At 49.5% G+C, this 19,166-nt stretch overlaps 1 protein-coding gene across 6 annotated transcripts in view; it reads right to left on the reverse strand.

The window, feature by feature from the left end:
• Positions 1-747: 747 nt before the first annotated feature.
• Positions 748-19,166, reverse strand: part of CFAP77 (cilia and flagella associated protein 77) — a 150,744-nt gene continuing 132,325 nt past the window's right edge. For all 6 annotated transcript variants that reach the window (XM_049114955.1, XM_049114954.1, XM_025475590.3 and 3 more), the window contains exon 6: positions 748-1,613. In XM_049114955.1, coding sequence (XP_048970912.1) covers positions 1,491-1,613 — 123 coding nt within the window. In that variant the 3' untranslated portion in view covers positions 748-1,490. The remainder of the gene's footprint in view (positions 1,614-19,166) is intronic.

The raw sequence follows: 19,166 nt of genomic DNA on the forward strand, positions 1-19,166 counted from the left end.
AGTGGCTGGGGGTAGCCAGGACCAGAAAGGCGCCAAAGATGGGAGATGAAGCCAGGACAGCCTTCGGCCGCCTCACCTAGTGTGCCATGGGCTGGGTGGGGAGCGTGGAGTTTTCCTTCCAGAGCAACAGAAGCTTCTGGAATGCTAAGGGGCTGCCCTGTGGAGAGTGTGGTTGAGAGGGTAGCGTGGAGAGGGTGAGGTCTCCAGAGACCTGGTGGGGCTCGGAGACCAGGGGACGGGTAGGGGTGTCTTGGAAGTGGTGCTGACAGGCTCGTCGATGGATTCAAGGTGAGAGTGGAGGGGAACAGAGTAATGATGATTTTTGCCTCAGCAACAGGGCTAATGGTGGTGTCACATATGAGATGGGAAAAAAAAAAAAAAAAAAAAACAACCAAGGGAGAAACAAGTTTGGTGGGGGAAAAAAAAATCAAGTGTTCTGTCTTGACCGTGTTGGTTTGAAATGAATACCAGACGCTTGAGTGGAGACGTCAGGCGGGCAGTTGGACGAGTGAGTCTGAAATCCCAGGGAGGGCTCTGGGTCGAAGATCAGCAATTGGCATCTTCAGGCCAGAATTGGGATTTAAGAACTCGAGGCTGCGCCTGACTTCCTACAGGCACCGTTGGGATGTGTCAGGGGAGGTAATCTACCTCAAAGAATGCCCGGATCAGGACACCGTCTGACGAGTGTGAGGTTGGTTCTTGCACTGGCTGTAGGTTTATTGGTTTTCAAATAAAGACACAGCAGGATGAGGACAAATAGCATTTTTAATTCAAAATAGACCAGTATATAATTTGTGGGGAGAAGGCAAGAACGTGCAGAACGACTGAGGTAGGGAGCACCCAGGAGTTTGGCCGGTGAGGTTCTCGGCCTGTGTATCATCCCCCGACCCACTCACCCGGAAGGCTCTCTCCTGTGGGGTCACCCTCCCAAGGTCTGTTTGGGTGGAGAAGCCCATGTTGGCCAGCCTGAGTGACAGGCCCCTGGCGTGGAGGAGGTGGGGGTAGGCCCTGAGCCCCGAGCGTGGGGTCCTCCGGCATGGTGAAACATCAGGCATCCCCAACTCACAGTTAAACTGGTGTTTGGAATATAAAACAAGGGTTCTTACCCACGTTGCTGTCCTGCTTTCTGCAGGAAATACACAGGTTGTTCACACTCCATGGGCAGAGCCTTGGAATCTACCCTTAGCCTGGAGTCTAACCGCTGCCTAGTGATTTGGGTTTGTCTTACCAGGTGAGGGCTTGAGAACCAAGGGTGGGTGGCCTCCTGCAGGAGGGAGAATCCCTAGGTAGAGGGTTGCTGGGGCTAAAGTAAGTTAGTATTGGCTAATCTAAAAAGGGACGGGGCGGGGGGACTCGTACCAAAAAGAATCAAAGACCCGAATTGAGGTCCTTGCCAAAGCAGAACCTGCATAAAATTAGGGGAGTGTCTAACGTGAGCTGGGGCAAGAAAAGTGAGTCCTTGGAGAATTTTCTACTGTGTTGAGAAGGCTTTAGGGGTGGGTGTAGTTGCCCATCCGCAGGGTTCCCTGGCGCACCGCATGCTCCTCCTGGTGGGCTTTGAATGCTCTCTGGCGATCAGCCTCGGTGGGGAAGGTATCGAGATGGGGACACACCTATGGATAGAGGGGAGCAGGTCAGTGGGTACAAGGCGCCTTCCCAGTGCTCCCTTCTCTCCTTGCCCGCCCCTCCATTTCGATCTTAGAGCAGTAATACAAATCACCATATGGGGGAAGGAAGGGAAGAGTCAGTGCCGTGAGCATCCTGGCACCGAGGGGCGATGGGTTATGACCATGGGCCAAAGGCGGCGAGGCCAAGGCTGCTTGGCGTCAGCAGTTTTCCTTCTGTCCAGCTCATTGTTAGGGAAGATGCACGAGTGATAAACATCACCTGACGATGACCGGAGTCACCATGCAGTGGGACCTAATAGCCAGCATCACTCTTCCCATGCTGGTTTTCCACCATTAAAAACCCTAAACAAGCTGCCCTCTCCGGGGGGGGGGGGGGGGACTTCTGGCCCCGCCAGTGCTCCTTCCTGGGAGTAAGCTCCAAGTCCCTCCTGCCAGGTGGCAGCTGCCCGAGGAGGCGACGGGACCAGAACCAGAGTTTACAAATGCCACCCTTCCAGAAGAAACGTGAGGGACAGATCCAATGAGTGTCTCTTCCGTTGAAAGGGTATGCAGTCAGTATTTCAGGCTGCCCTTCCTTCTCAAGAAATGGTGGTAGGCGAAAACCCCTCCTGCCTCATGGGTCAGTTCCATCACCTCCAAGAGCAAGAAAATCTCCTCTAGGACAACCTATGGGAGGCCCAGAGTGGAAAGGTTTTGCGCTTGCTTGTTTATTTACTCACTGATTCATTCATTCATTCAGGTGATGCATATTTATTGAGTAAAACTCTGTGCCAGGCACTGGGGATACAGCAGGAAATGGGGGATTTTCTGTCCCCTCAGGGAGCTTTTATTTAATTAATTGATTATTTACTTATTTGCAAGATTTTTATGTATTTATTTGAGAGAGAGGAAGAGCAGGGAAGGGCAGAGGCAGAGGGAGAAGCAGACTCCCCACTGAGCAGAGAGCCTGACTCCTGCCTTGATCCCAGGACCCCGAGATCATGACCTAAGCCTAAGGCAGGTGCTTAACCAACTGAGCCACCAGGCGCCCCATCAGGGGGGAGTTTTTAATCCAGAGGAGGAGCAGACATCAACAATAATTAGGCAGCTGTTTCACCAGAACTCAGAGAGTAGAGGGTGTGCAGAGAGCACGGATAGCATGAGCTCAGCCCTCACGGGAGTTGGGGGTGCCCCTCTGGGGAGGAGATGTGAAGGGGAGGCTGGAAGGGTGAGCAGGGCTTTCCCAGGCTAAGGGGGCAGGTGTGTGCTGGCCCCAGAGCCCACTGGAGCTCCAGTTTGCAAGAGGGTGAGGTGGCCACAGCGGGGAGCTGGCAGGGGTTCCCTATGGGTTTGCAGGAGCAGCTGAAGGCTCTGCTACATCTTCAAGGTGATAAAGCAGGCCCCGTTCTTGTCAAGAATCCAGGCCAGGGCCGCCCTCTGGGTGGGGGTAGCTAAGCCCCAGTGCTATAGGCAGCCTTTATTTATTTATTTTTTAAATGTTTTATAGGCAGCCTTTAGGTGTCAAAACAGGGGAAGGGAAAGATAGGAGGAGGATACAATAGTAAAAGGCACTAGAAGACAGGGAGGGATTTGTAAAGAGACTTTTTGCTTGGGGGCCCCATACTCTGGCCCCCGTCTGGGAACACAGAGGCCTGGGAGCTCCCCACCCCTGGGGAAAGTCATAACCCTTCATCTAAGCTCATAGCCCAACTGGTTTCCTGATGGCAGAAAACTGGGTAATGTCTCCACTGAGATCAGGTGCAGAGCTGACACCCATGCTTCCCAGAAGGCAGCTAGAGATGCTCAGGAAGGCTGGCAGTTTGGATCTCCAGAGCTCTTGTGGGCACCCTGGCTGATTCAGATGACCAGCTGGCTGGGACTCTTGCATGTCCATGGTCTCCTGTAGCACTGAGGGTGTGGCAAGGCTCCCTGGTGGCCAGGCTCTTAACAGGGAAGCTTGGCTCAGTAGCCCACATCTCTGCTATTTCTATGCCTCCCCCTGGCCCTTGTAGTGGGCTGAATGGTGACCCCCAAAAAGATATTTCCACATCCTAACCACTGGAACCTATGGGTGTGACCTTATCTGTAAAAAGGGTCTTTGCAGTTGTAATTAATTTAAGGATCTCAAGATGCAAACATCCTGAATGATTCAAGAAGGCTCTGACTCCAATGACATGGATGCTTGAGACAGAAGACATAGACACAGGGTAGAGGTAGAAGCCATAGGCTGAGTGATGTGGCCACAGTTCAGGAATGCTAAGAGCCAGCAGTAGCTGAAAGAAGCAAGGAAACATTCTTCCCTAGGGCCTTTGGTGGGAGTGCAGCCCAGCTGAAACCTTGGTTTTGGAGTTTTGGCCCCCAGAACTGCCAGAGAATACATTTCTATTGTTTAAGCCACCAAGTTTGTGGTAATTTGTTATGGTAGCCTCAGGAAATGAATACAACCTTCAAGCCATTCCCTGGGCATTTCAATATGCAGGAATGGCAGATGGTACTGATGGCATTTGGTGGATGGTGTTGATTTGGTGTTGATGGTGAATAGTATTGATGGATGGTGGTGTTGGTATTGGATAGTGTTGATGGTGGGTGGTATTGATGGATGGTGGTAGCTGGTGTTGATTTGGCGTTCACAGTGGATAGTGTTGATGGATGGTGGTGTTGATGGTGGTTAGTGTTGATGGATGGTGTTGATTTGGTGTTGACGGTGGATAGTGTTGGTTGATGGTGGTGTTGATATGGGTAGTATTGATGGTAGATGGTGTTGATGGTGGGTGGTGTTGATGGTCAGTGGTAGGTGGTGTTAATTTGGTGTTGGTGGCAGGAGGCTCAGTACTCACTCTCATCCCTGAGGAAGTGGCAGAAAGATACAGCCCCTGAGTTGCTGCTCAGTTTAGAAATAATCAGGTGAAAATCAGCACACACACAAAAGAGAAATCTGGAAATTTTCTTTTTTTCAGCCCCCCTTTACTTAGAGACTTTGGTAGGAAAGGTATTTTCATTCAAACATTCATCTAAAATGACTTGGATGGATGACTTGGTTAAGTCATCCAAGACAGGGAGCTCAAGCGAGTGCCCAGCCCTGGGGCCCTGTAAGGCAGGGTGTGCACCTCTTCTGTTCAGGACCCTGCAGTGCCTGGCCTGGGGCCATGTTTAAACAAAACTGGAAAGGTGTGTGAATGAACCAGTGAGTGAATGAAGGCAGTCGGCAGGGCTCATCTGGCTCAGAGAAGGCTCCTCAGGCCAGGTGGACCTTGAATATGGCCTGGAGGGGTTGGAATGAGGGAGGTAGGAAGGGAGGTGTAGGGAACATGGTGTCAGCAGGGGTGGCAGGGGGTGCATGTGTCCTGGGCTTGGTGTGTGTGTCCAAGGTGAAAACCAAAGGAGATGTGTGTTGTTGGGTATAATGGGCTCTCCTAAGGCCTAACTCAAGCAAAAGCTCGCCCTCGACATGGGATGGGTCTTTGGAAAGAGAAGGGAAACTGGATCCCTTGAAATCCCCAAATCCCCCAGCAGGACCCAGGAGTCCATGGAGAGGGGAGGTCTGGCTCTCAGATGCCAAGAAGCAGGGTGCCCGTCTGCGGAATCTGTCCTGCTCTGCACCACTGCACCCATCAGCGGCGCCAAACTTGCTGTTTGCCCGGCACAACGCACGGATTTCACATGAGCCTCAGAACATCCAGACGTTGTCTCCATTTTACAGATAGGGAAATAGAGGCCCTGAAAGGTTAAGTCACTCGCCCTGGTTGCATAGATTGAACCCACAGCCATGGGACCGGCCTAGCTCTTCATTGAGAGACTCCACTCTTTTTTAATAATCGCCCATGAAATGAGTCAAGAGAGTCACTGCTGGGAACCTAGTGGCTCCTATCCCACAGGCACACTCTCCCTTCCTAAAATAGCAACTCAACCAGGAATAAGGATCCTAATTACAAGTCAGGCCTCAAGCCGTGTATGGTCACGACCCCCACGGACCCCTGGAGTCAAAGGATGAAGAGCTATGGAGCAAGGAATTCCTTCAGAGATGCTTCTAAATTAAGCCATCTGCGGTCTGCCTCTGCCTGGAGCTAAGAAATTGTAACGGCTTTGGCAGGAGACAGCTTTGCTCAATGGAGCTGAGTCGCTCTAGGGTCCATGCAGGTAAATAAGAGGCGAGCGTCCCAGCCTGCCAGGAGCCCTGGGAACAGAGCAGGTGGGGGCAGCTCTACCTGTGTTGGCCGAGGCCCTGGACCCGTTTGAATGGGCAGCATCAAATAGTGTTGCCCAAATCGGGACTGGGCACCTCCACCGTGCAGTATACCTGGGGATATGCCAGTGAGTGAGGCAGACGGTGGCAATTGTACCCGTGGACCCTGCAAGATGGCATGGGAAGTGGCTGCTGAAAACACTACACATGCTTAGTGGCAATTTATTAGGATTGTGGATGAGGGTTTTCACTCCATCCAGGGGGCAGGAAGGCCTTCCTGGAGAGGATGAGGGAGCTGGGCAGGGGACGGCGAGGGAAGAAAAGTCTTCGATGGTGGGGACCTGCCAAAGCCCTGCAGTGGGAAGAATTTGGGCAAATGAGAGCAAATGAAAGTGTATCAGTGTAGCTGGGAGATGAGATGAGGCAGAGGCGCTGAGTAGCCATCAGATCTCAAAAGAGATTAGTGTTCACTGCTGGTCCTAGGATTCCTAATCCCCTCCTCAGATTATATTTATATATATATATATATTTAAAGATTTTATGTATTTATTTAAGAGAGAGAGAGAGAACATGTACAGGACAGGGGGTGAGGAGGGATGGGCAGAGGCAAAGGGAGAAGCAGATTCCCCACTGAGCAGGGAGCCCTACGCAGGGCTTGATCCCAAGACCCTGGGATCATGATCTGAGCCAAAGGCAGATGCCTAACCAACCAACTGAGCCACCCAGGTGCCCCTCAGATGATATTTTTGGCAACTGAACTTGAATAAAAGATTCCCAGGGTTTGAAGAGACCTTGGCCCCCATGGAATCCAAATCTATAGACGCAAATCCAGGCCCCCAAGTAGGAAGCAATGCCCTGTTCTGGGCTCAGCCCCAGGCAGTGAGCCCAGCAGCCAGCCCATCACCTTTCCCGAGTCCACCCCTGAGTCCACCCCTGCCGCCTGTGGCCCTGCTTGGCCCCCAGGGGATCTAGATTCCTGGATTCCATTTCCCACTGCTGTGGAACACACCTGTGTTCTGCTCTTCCAATCCACTTTCGATGGACCAGCTTTTCATCCGCTCCGTACCTTAGTTGTACCATCACCTCTTCCCTAATTTTGCTCATGACTTCATTGATTCCTTCTTTGAGGCCACTCCTACCGAACTTCTATTCCTGGCATCTCGAGTCATCTGCGAGCTAATTACCCTTCACTCCTTCTTTTTCTAATATCACCGTTTATATAACATAGCATGAGCAACTCCTTTGCCCTCTAAATTTTCTTTGATCTCCGTTCAGCTTCGAGTTTTGAGTATATTTATTTTTGTTCCATTCTCTTTTCATCTAATTTTGCTATCAGATTTCTGTTTGGGTTCCTTCTTTGCTCTTTTAGTGATTTATAAATGTGCTTTTAAATTTCCAGGCAATTGTATTAGTTACATCTGTGACTGATTTCTAATTTGATTTCTTTGGTGCCAATGTAATTTGCATGAATCAGATCCTGTGTGTTTGCTCAGCTTTTATTTTTAAGCTTCCTTGAAAATATTATCTATTTTCAGCAGAAAACCCCTCAGTGGAATGAAGTGGCACCATTATGGAGCTGGTGCCCACATGATCTGGGTTCAGGGATAAGACATGTCCTTTTTGTCCTTTTTGTTTCTGTACTGGTTATTTGAGTATCTGTGATGTCTGAGACTCTGTGCTAGGCACCAGGAGATTGGACTCTGTGCTAGGCACCAGGCTTTTCTAAAAAAAAAAAAAAAAAAAAAAAAGAAGAAGAAGAAGAAGAAAGCCTCTGCTATCATGGACCCAGGAAACAGTAATAAAAATGTAATCACACAACTAATTACTCAGTTTCATTTGTGCTGAGTACTCAAAAGAAGTACCAGATTTTTTTTTTAAGATTTTTTTTTCAGGGATATAATGTCATTTAAAAAATTTAAATTCAATTTATTTATCTTTTTAAAGATTTCATTTATTTATTCAAGAGACAGAGAGAGAGAGAGAGGCAGAGACACAGGCGGAGGGAGAAGCAGGCCCCATGCAGGGAGCCCGACATGGGACTCCATCTCCGGTCTCCAGGGTCACGCCCTGGGCTGAAGGCGGCGCTAAAATGCTGAGCCACTCGGGCTGCCCTAAATTCAATTTAGTTAACATATACTGTGTATTATTAGTTTCAGGGGTAGAGTTTAGTGATTCATTAGTTGCATGTAACACCCAGTGCTAAGATTTTTTTTTTAAGTAATCTTTACACCCAACATGCAGCTTGAACTCACAACCCCAAGATCAAGAGTCACACACTTTATCAACTGAGCCAGCAAGAACCCCCAGAAGTACCAGATTTGTGAGAAGTTAAATAACAGAGAACCAAACTCCTACTTTGGAGACAGAGGAGGTTTCCCAAGGGGATAACACACAGGCAGTGACTCAAAAATAAGGTAGAGGTGCGGTTGGGGGTTGGGGGTGAAAGTGGTGTTGCTATCCCACGGCGGTCAGAAAACAGAAAGAAGAAATGAACGGGCCATTCACAGAGGGGAGATCTGAAGGACAATAAATGCAGGAAAGAAGCTCAACCTAATGTATGCAACCAGAGAATGAAGAGACAAAATGCCATGTCGTGCCCATCACACCAGCTGGCGGCAGTAATGGTAACGAGCCTGACATTAGAAGTGGGAACTTTCATATGCTGCTAGCAAGGGTGGTACTTGGTACAATAACTCAAGAGGATTTAGCATTACCTGGAAAGGCTGGGCATGTGCACGCCTTGTGAACCAATGAGTCCATGGTTAGCTGTAGACCCTAGAGAAACTTTCAAAAATGTCCACTAAGAGATGTGTACAAGAATCCTCATGGTAGAGACGCCTGTGGGGCTCAGTGGGTTAAGCGTCTGCCTTCGGCTCAGGTCATGATCCCACGGTCCTGGGATGGAGCCCTGAGTTGGGAATCCCTGCTCAGCAGGGAGTCTGCTTCTCCCTCTGCCTCTGCCCCACCCTCTGCTTGTGCCCTCGCACATTCTCTCTCCATCCCCTTTTCTCAAATAAATAAATAAAATCTTTAAAAAAAAAAATAAAAATAAAATAAAAATAAAAATAAATAAATAAAAGAATCCTCGTGGTAACAGGATACAAAGTATTAGAAATAACTGCATGTCTATCAGTGGGGACTGGACAAACCAAAGGTGGTAAATTCATACGGTGGAACACCCTGCATTGCTTAACACGAACACCCTAGAGAGGTCCTGTCCAACACGGTGGCCACGAGCCACATGTGGCTATTTAAATCTGAAGTAACTAAAATTAAGGGAAATAAAAAAAATTCAGTCCCTTTGTCGTACTAAGCACATTCTGAGTGCTCAGGGACCCCACGCGGCCAGTGGCTACTGATGGACATTCCCATCATCACAGAAAGTTCTGTGGGACAGCACTGCTCTAGGTCTGGGTCAACACGTGTGAATCTCGAAAACAATGTTGCAGGGGAAAGAAAGTTGAATTTACAGAATAGAACATAAGGATGATGCCATTTGTATGAAAGATTTAAAACCTACAAAAGAGTCCCCTGTGTTGCTCAAGCATGTGTCTGAATCTAGTTAAATAGAGCTGGAAGGAAAAGATGTGCCAGGAAGTCATGCAAAGCCCTGCCTCGGGGAGGGTGGGGAGTGGGAACAAGGAGGGAAGCTCCGAGGGCGTCAGTTTTATCTGTAAGGAACGATTGCGTTTTCTTCTTTTTGATGTGAAAACACAAGGCGGGGTTTTGGAACTGCGTCTTGGAGAAGTGACTCAGGCAAGGGATGGAGGCGTGCGGGGGCTCCTCCCTCCACACACAACTTAGAAAGAGTTACTCTGTTTGAAGAGATTTATTTGCTGGAGATTTGTGCATGAATCCATTTGAATCATTTGAGTTTTGCAGCCAAATGAAGTTTCATGGCCGGTGGTCTGTGGCTTTGGCTTGTGCTGACTTTTCCCCTGTTAGACTTAATCCTGCTTCACTGGGCACATTCATCTCAATGTCCAGGAACACATCTGAGACCCAAGGAGGAAAGACGCGGTCGTTTTGCCTGGTGACACCAGCCTCTGGTCCAGTCCACATGCTGAAGAGTGAGCGGCATTTCGCCTTCTCTCTGTCCCTGTCTCCTTCCTGTCTTCTCCCTTCCATACGAGACCTCTGTAGATGGTATGTGGTGGCAGCCACAGCACAGGGCTCTTTATAGAAGGTCAGGTCCTGTGATTGTTCATGAAACCACCCCCAGACGCACATGGAGGGCATGTGCAAGTGCCCACGGCAGCTGGAGCAACTAACCTGCCACCGGGCAGGTGCGCAGGCTGAACGGCTTCCCCACCTGCCTGTTGAGCCCAGGTCTCCAACACGGTCCTATTAAAAGGGGCAGCTGGGCCAGCTGACCCTCCAGTCCCCTCTCATTAGCCACACAATAGCCCCCCAACTGGACATCAAGCCTTCCAGTGCCCAGTCTGGGAGCCAAGAAGGCAAAAAGCAGGATTTGAGAAAAAAAAAAAAAAAAAAAAAAAAAAAGGCCAGATTTAAAAAAAAAAAAATCTGCCAAAGAGCTAAACAAAAACAAACAAACAAAAAAGACAACTATAAAGATCTTAGTTTAGTTTAGTTTTTTTTTTTCTTTTGTTTTTTGTTTTTTAAGTGACATCCACTCTGGGGACCAGGAGAGAGGTTTTGCTTTAAAAGATTGAGGGGCTGTCTCCTCTAATGAGAGGTACTTGAAAATTATGGATCAGTCCCAGGTCAGTAATTTCTGTCAAGTTCAGGGCAGCTGGAGGTCAGAGGCCCTGGTAGAGCACAAATCCGTGCAAGACGTCGTCGGCACACAGGCTGCGTCCTAAGCTCTGATGTAGAAGGTTCATGGTTTAAGTAATTAACGAGGGTGACAGTCTCTCCTGAGACATCTGGTCCCCTAAGTTGTTATTCTGCTACTGGCTCCAATTTCTCTGTGGTCCAAAAATAGATGAAGCAAGGACACGGGGCCTGACCCTCCCTGCTGACACATGCTGCGTTTTCAAAGAACATCCAAGCTCAGGCTTAGGAAGCAAACTTCCTGCCTCCACGGAGGGTCTCATGTGGCATCACGAGGAATCACCACGTCGGGTGAGCTGGCGTGGGGGCGGGGGTGGGGGGGGCAAGCAGTGGGAAAAACAGCTCTCTGAGGGGCTGGGGGACACCATCCTCATCTGACAAGGAGGCTTTGGGATGGTTAAGTGTCTGGCCCCAGGAGACCCAGCTCCCTTACACACAAAGCCAGAACTGGGGTCCAGGTCGTGCTCCACTGACTCTTGTGCTCTTTGAGATTACAGGGGTGGGAGGAAAGATGGCCACGCATGTCTTTGAAAATGAGTATCAGGATCCCTGGGTGGCGCAGCGGTTTGGCGCGGGCCTTTGGCCCAGGGCGTGATCCTGGAGACCCGGGATCGAATCCCACGTTGGGCTCCCGATCCATGGAGCCTGCTTCTCCCTCTGCCTATGTCTCTGCCTCTCTCTCTCTCTCTCTCTGTGACTATCATAAATAAATAAAAATTAAAAAAAAAAGAAAATGAGTATCAACTTGCTGTTTCCAGAAACTATACGGTATCTCTAGATCATTTCTGAGGATTAGCTAAGGCTAGTTAGCAGTTGCGATCAAAGTTGGACAATGAATCTTTTCGCTAGATGCTGGCTGATAGGTAACAAGGTAACACCGTGGTGGGGTGTTTGAATGTCCCCAAAACCTCCACCTCTGCTTCTTCAGCTTATAATGTTCATAGGCTTCAGGGAGGTGAGAGTCATAATGGATAATCTGGGGGAGCTGAGAACACACCAGACCCTCCTTCACCATCTGAGACCATTTCACAGCAGCCAATTATCACCCTACTCCAGCCTCCAAAGACTGCATCCAGGCAATGAACACTCATCTGACTCAAGTGGGTTATTCTTATTTTTCAAGCGGCTTGCCTTTTTTTTTTTAAAGAGCTTTATTGAGATATAATTCATGTATCATAAAGCTCACCCATTTAAAGTATATATATCAGTGATTTTAGGTACATGCATAGGATTGTCCACTTTTATTGCCCCCAAAAGAAATCCCATACCATTTGTACTCACTCCTCATTTCCCTTTCCCGAGCTCCCGGCAACCCCTACTTTCTGACTTTATGGATTTGCCTGGACATTTTGTAGAAATGGAATAATACAGGGCATGGTCTTTTGTGACTGGCTTCTTTCCCTTCACATCATGTTTTCAAGACTCTTCCACACTGTAGCAGATGTAAGAACTTCATTCCTTTTTATGGTTGAATAATGTTCTGTTGTATGGATCTACACAGTTTTATTCCGTCACCAGCTGATGGACATTGGGTTGTTTCCACTTCGGGGCTAGGATGAAGAATGCCGCCGTGAACACTCATGCACAAGTTGTCATGTGGAAACATGTTTTCCTTTCTCTTGGTGAGATACCTGGGAGTGGAATCGCTGGGCCATGTGGGAACTCTGTGTTTAGCCTTTTGAGGGAGCTGCCATGGGGTTCTCCAAAGTGGCTGCACCGTTTTGTATTCTCATGAGCAACATGGGAGGTTGCCAATTTCTCCACATTCTCACCAACACTTGTTACGCTCTTGTGTTTTGATCATGGCCATCCTAGTTAGCAGGAGTGAACTGGTGTCTCATTGAGGTTTGATTTGTGTTTCCCTGATGGCTCATGATGTTGGACATCCTTCGTGTGTTTATTGGCCATTTGTGTATCTTCTTTGGAGGAACATCCATTCGATCCTCTGCCCGTTTAAAATTTGAATATTTACCTTTTCATTACTGAATTGTAAGGGTAATACTTATATTCATAGATACAAGTGCTGCATCAGAGATATGATTTGCAAATATTTGTTTCTAGTCTGTGGGTCAGCTTTCCACTTTCTTAGTATCATTTGAGGCATCGAAGTTTTTCGTTTTGATGAAATCCAATTTACCTGTTTTCCTTTAGTGGGTTATATTTGTTTCCTCTTACATACATATCATATTAATGCACCATAAAAGGGAGGACTTTCAGGAGATACTTAGCAATTTGTTTACACAGCCCCTCTAAGGCAGGGACGGTGAGCAGTCTTCATTTCATATATCATATCAGTTCGAATAGATTGATGGTGGCTGTGTGTTATAAAATATTCTCAGGCTGAATTGAAGCTCATGTAAAAGTGTGCAGGGATCAACTGGCAAGGCCTGCCATGGGCATGAGAGAGAGAAGGTACCATGTTTTTGCTCTAAGAGATGACAAGAGTCTCCTCTATTGGAGACGAATAAAGACTCAAACCCCCAGGAGAAGAAGACATCCATCGGCTCATCTGCCCTTAACTCTGCCTCCTTCTTCAAGTCCCCTTGGGTCACCCTTACCTGGGATGGCCAGTGGGTCCATGAGCGAGGGGAGGGCATGGAGATAGAAAAGGGATGAAGTGGGGAGGCCAGCTGGAGGCTGGCAAAGAAGCCAGCATGGACCGCCTGGAGTCTTGTTAATGTGTAGTGGCCCCAAAGCGGCAGCGACACAGAAACAGAGTGAGATCTGACCAGTGCTGCTGTTGTCATGTCATGGGGGATAACATGTGCCACTTTTTTTTTTAGTGGTTCTGCTTTTAAAAACCACATCCTTATGTAGGATGCAAAGCAGGGGGAGGAAGCTGGCGGGCAATGGCTTTAAGCAGGAGTCCCTTCCAATGAAATCCGAAGTACGTGGGATGCCCCGCTGACTCAGTAGAGCATACAGCTTTTGATCTTGGGGTTGTGAGTTTGAGCCCCATGTCAGCTGTGCTGTTTGCTGAAATAAACTTAACAAAACAAAGTGTGGCCCAAAGACTGTCCCCAGCAGTGACTCCTGACTCCCATCCTCCTCTTGCCCAGCTTGTCTGGGCTGTTGGGGTCAGCCAGTCTCAGGGAGCCTCCACGGAGGCTCCATCCGGGAGCCCTGGATGCCTTCGTTGGAACCATCCATCATCTGGGCTCTGCCTCTCAACTCCTTTTTGAAACAGCTCAGCTCAAGAAGAATGTCACACTGGAAGCTGTTGTGTGGGAGCCAGATGCGAGGCAGGAAGAGCAGGACCCCATCCCGTTCCCCGTTTCCACCCCGGAGCCCCCATCCAGCACGTGTGTGCACGTGCGCGCACACACACACACACACACACACACACACACATCCAGGATGCAAATGATAACCGCAGAGCCATCACTTGTGAAGCTTGACAGAAAATAATGAGAAACACTAAATCTTTTATAAGGTCAACACTCGCCTTAGCCGAGCAGCTGTCAAACAAGAAAAGAATTTAGCGCCGGAGCCACGAAACTTCCATCGGCTCATTAAGCCCAACAGGGCCCGGCCTGGCGTGGCAGAGGAGACGAGGGGCCTTCCGTTTTGTGTCAGTAATTTGCGGCGGAGGAGGCAAGAAGAAACACCAGCGCCAAAGGGGCCTAGGGGGCGGCTGGGGAATCGTTAGCGCGCCAGGAGCGGCCTCGGCTCCTAATTGGAAGCATTGGGCATTATCAACCGAGGATTTGCCTCCGCTCCCTGACAGCTAGTGGGCCCGAAATGATCGCCCACTTGTCAGTGTAAAAGACCATTAAAAACAAGCCATTTTGATTTAATTGGAGGCGGTGCACCGTGGGGCCAGGTGAGGAGGCTCGTCAGCCCTGCTCACCCAGGCTGACGCCTCTCTCCCTCCGTGACGGGCCAGAGGTGGGGGATGGGGGTGGGTAGTGTGCCTTCCAGACTCTTCGCCTTTCAAAAACTGTCTGAGCAAGGAGTGAATGGGAGACAGAACGAGCCTTCACAGCGGCGGTAGAGGCTGTTTTCAATGGGGTTGTCAACAAATGCCGTGACAGGCAGAGCTGCCGGGGAGGGGGGGCCTCCTTTTCTTTTCAGAGCCCAGATGATGGGAGTCTGCTCGGTGCTATTCTTTAGAGAGGTGGCCGTCAGGCGTCCATCTGCCAATGGGAGACGGGATGGTCCGTCGGGGTGCTTAGCCCACCCTCCCCACTCAGAAACATCTAAGAATGGGACCTGGGAGGTCATGGTAGGCTGATCTTCCGTGGACAGCAGGACCCTGTCTTTGATTTTAAGCTCAAGGAAGAGCCAAGGAGGGAATTAAATGAAAGCGGTGTGTTGCTGAGGCCCTTCGAGTTTTTGAACGGATGCCCCCGAGTGGAGGCCACTTGGGCTGGCGTCTCCGTAGTGCTCCCCCAACGGAGGCCATGGTGCTGTGCCCGGCCGACAATTCTACATCATCTCCGTTGGAAGAGGCCACCTGCTATAAATATTAACGCAGACTCGCAGTGGGCTCTCCCACCAGGGTGGGGGCCTCCAAGCACGTGGAGCATCTATCTGTGTGTAGCTTTTGAATCCGAGTGTAGACTCCCTGATGCCAGGGACTGTACGTGCTGCATGTTGATGCCTGGTATCACGAACGCCATGGGTACTTGATAAATATTAATTGGCGCTAGCAGATCTCAGAGAGGTCTACAGATTTGTATATTAATCTCACCCCCGTCCCACAAGCAGTGACCTCATTTGCTGCCTACTGCACGTCCAACAAGACAACGCTTGCAGGAGCATGAGGGGCTGGAGGGGCGTCTTTGGGAGAGTGAGGGGGAGACACACCAGCCGATCCCCTCATAAACCTCCGCTGTTCATTTTGATGAAGGATCAGGCTGGGAGGAGATACCAGATCCCCAGCGAGCATCAAATTCCAGAGCTCCAAATTTTGCGGTTGGTTTTAGACAATGGGGATTCCTTAATTACTTTCTCTGGAAATTTACCTGACACTGCTTTCTCAGGTAGCGCAAGGTGGTTATCCGGGCGCACAGTTCCTCGGTTGACAGAGTCTTTGATTTTGTGCTTGGTTGCAAATTAAGTCCTTTGCTGAGCCATCCGTACAGTGCCCGTTGGTGCCTTATCGCTTATTCATATCGGCTGTTGAACAACTCCTGTGCTTCTGCCAGGGAAGCTGGGGACACACTCAGATGTTTGGTGTCCACGGCCCATTGCGTTGGGGCACTCATGGTGAGGTTTGGTGTCTTTCCCTTTTTCCTTATTGAAATAATGAGCATGAAGAATTTGCGGGGAGGGTAACTCTTAAGAAGAAACAGACCCTTTCTGTGGTTGACAAGGCTGACACTGTCAATTCAGAAATAGGAATGGAGCTAAGTGTCCTTAGCTAGACAGTGAGGATGTTATGCCACATTCTGGACACTGTTCCAGGGAAATAGCGACAGATAAGTAACTTCAAGTTACAGGGGTTACTCGACTGCTAGGGGCACTCTGTAGAACTAAACAAATCTTGGCTAGATGACTATGTGGATGAATAGATGGATGGGTGGAAGGATGGATGGATGGACACATGGACAGATGGACAGACAAATGGATGGATGGACAGATAGACGGGCAGGTGGATGGATAGATGGACAGAATGATGAGTGGGTAGACAGAGGGGAAGATGGATGAATGGATGGATGAACAGACAGACAGAGAGAAGCACAGATAGATGGGCTGTTGGATGGGTTAGGAGCTGAGATAGAGTAACAGCCATTAGAAATGCATCCAAGATACGGGCATCCTTAACATCCTCTCCATCTGCTTTGCTGAGTAGAAAAGATACTTTATTTTCTTCACTGTCTCTTGTCTCTAACCAAATGATTTTAAGAGGCCTAATGAATTGTGCATGATGTGAAATTAAGTATTTAAGAGTTGTATAAAGCAGAGACTTTCTGAAGAAAATGTAGAGTCACATTCTCCATCCCATGGGGTCATTGCCAAGCTCCTGGACAGTTCTTGGCACACAGAGTAAGCATTCGAGACATAGTGGCTGCTACTATTATTACTTTTATTATCAGATATAAATCTGACTGTGATGTTTTTCTGAGATTGCCCCCAAGCAGGGCATATTCACATAGATTCTTGTATTAAATGATTCAAGTGACACTGACAGACATCTTCAACCACAGCCTCACTCACAAATATGTAGAAAGGCTGACAAATCTTTTTTTTTAAGACTTTCTTTCTTTCAGAGACAGAGAATGTGAGTGGAGGGAGAAGCAGAGGGAGAGGGAGAGAATCCCAAGGAGATGCCGAGCTGAGCGCGGAGCTCCACATAGGGCTCAATCTCATGACCCTGAGATCATGACTTGAGCCAAAACCAAGAGTCAGATGCCTACCGATTGAGCCACCCAAGTGCCCCAAGTTGACAAATCTGTATGACTGTAGATATAGGTAGAGAATACAACACCAAGTGGCAGAGGTCATGGCACCTGGGCAGTCCACTGTCACTGCCTCATAGCACCCCACCTCTGGCATTCAGAGCTCTGTACCCGGAGGAACTGTCAAGAGCCTAGGCATCCATGCAGAGAGTGTACTGGCAGACAAAAGGGGGGGGGGCAGGTGATTCTGTGAAAGGAGGTGGATTTCAGCTGAACTTGAGAAAGAAGTGGCTGCCCCTGAACATTCCTACATTGAAGTCTTGCCCCTCAGTGTGATGGCATGTAGGGTACGGCTTTAGGAAGTAACTGGGCTCAGACGAGGTCATGAGGGCGGCCCCCACAATGGGATTAGTGCCCTTATAAGAAGAGGCACTGCAGAGCCCACTTTCTCTTTCCCTGTCATGAGAAGCCACAGCGGGAAGGTGCCTCCTGCAAGTCAGGGAGAGTCTCACCAGAACCCCACCATGCCGGTCCCTGATCTCAGACATGCAGCCATCAGAACTAAGAAGTCAATGTCTGCTATGTAAGCCACCCAGTCTATGGTATTTTGTTACAGCAGCCTGAACAGATTAAGACAGAAGTTCATAATCCTCAGGGCTGTTTAACAGATGAGAGCCTGCCTCCTGCAGGCGTTTCCTTTGGAAGGCCCCAGCATGCTTCAGAGCAAACATATGGAAGTGCGCCCACATGCCACAGTAGATATATGCTTTAAGCATCCCTGTGCAGAGTGAGTGACAATGACCAGGGAACTCCAGGCTCTGCATGCTGAAAATGCATGCTTGGCGGCTACCCCAGACCCACCAGCCTGGATCCTGGGAGGGGCTCTGGAATCTGCATTTTTTTGAGAGAGAGAGAGAGAGTGTGTGTGTGTGTGTGTGTGAGAGAGAGAGAGAGCTGGGGTTGGGGGTGGGCAGAGGGAGAGAGAATCCCAAGCAGATTCCACACTCAGCATTCAGCCCATCTTGGGGCTCCATCTCATGACCCTGAGATCATGATCTGAGCTGAAATCAAGAGTCAGATGCTCAACCAACTGAGCCCCACCCAGGCACCTAGAATCTGCATTTAAAGTTCTCCTCAGGGGACCCAGGCACAGACAAGTCTGAGACCTGTGCATCTGTAGGAGCAGACGCCAAAGCCCCATCCAACACAGAGATTGTGTTGCTCCATGACCATCCCCTGGCCAGGCCCACGCCGGGCACTTTATGTGTCCCCATGCTATGGGTGCAGGTGCAGAGGCCGTCGTGAGGCAGACGAGCCCACAGGCTCAGCTCTCCCCCCAATGCCCACCTTTTCATGCAGCAGGCCTGCGATCAATGACCTTTTTCCTTTTTGGCCTTGGGGCCAAATTGTAATTTAAAAGATGCTCGGGGGCTTTATCAAGGTCTAAAGGCTTTCAGGGCAGTGGGAAATTTTGTTTATTGCAAGGGCTTAAATCAGCCAAGAGCAGGGCTGGCCACGACCCTCTGGACACCTATAAAACTCAAGTTCCTGACTGCCCTTCACTCTCCTTCCCAGGCCCTGTATTTAGCCCCCGACTGGCCCCTGACCTCAGTTTCAGATCTGTAGTATTTATCAGCTCTACCAAGGCCTGAGGCCTGGGGCAGCCTGCCAGGGGGCCCAAGCCCCCACTCACCGGGGCACATGACTTGAGGCCTCCCACCACAGTGCCTTCATCTCTGAGACAGCACGGCTCTTCTTGGCCATGGAGAGTGAGGGGGAGCATTGCCACATAATGAGAGTGCTCCTCAAAGCACCTATGAGGTGCTCTGGACACGTGAGCTCTGAGTGTTGTCACTGTCACTGCCATTGGGAACGCTGCCTCTGAGGAACTTCTTGGGCATGCTTCCCTCTTGCTTGTCCAGCTGCTGGACTCAGGTCACACTGCTCATGTTCCTTTGTGGGCTCTAACGCATCATTGCCCAGGACCTCTCTGAGTGGAGGAAGGGAAGAGGCCAGGAAACACTCCCATCCTCTTACTTTCTCCCCAACACCTTTGCATCTCTGAGGGACACCAGGGAGGCCGTGTTTCTTGCGTGCGGCTTTGAGATACAAGCACACCAGCCTCTTGGATCGTCCTGCCCCGCACTTTAGACAAAGCTCAGTGTACCGAAGCAAATCACCTCCGGTTGTTTATCACTGGAACCTGCTGCTGGCCACATGCTAGGTGGCTCTGGG

This window comes from Canis lupus, chromosome 9, assembly GCF_003254725.2.
Source record: "Canis lupus dingo isolate Sandy chromosome 9, ASM325472v2, whole genome shotgun sequence".
Taxonomy (NCBI): Eukaryota; Metazoa; Chordata; class Mammalia; order Carnivora; family Canidae; genus Canis; species Canis lupus.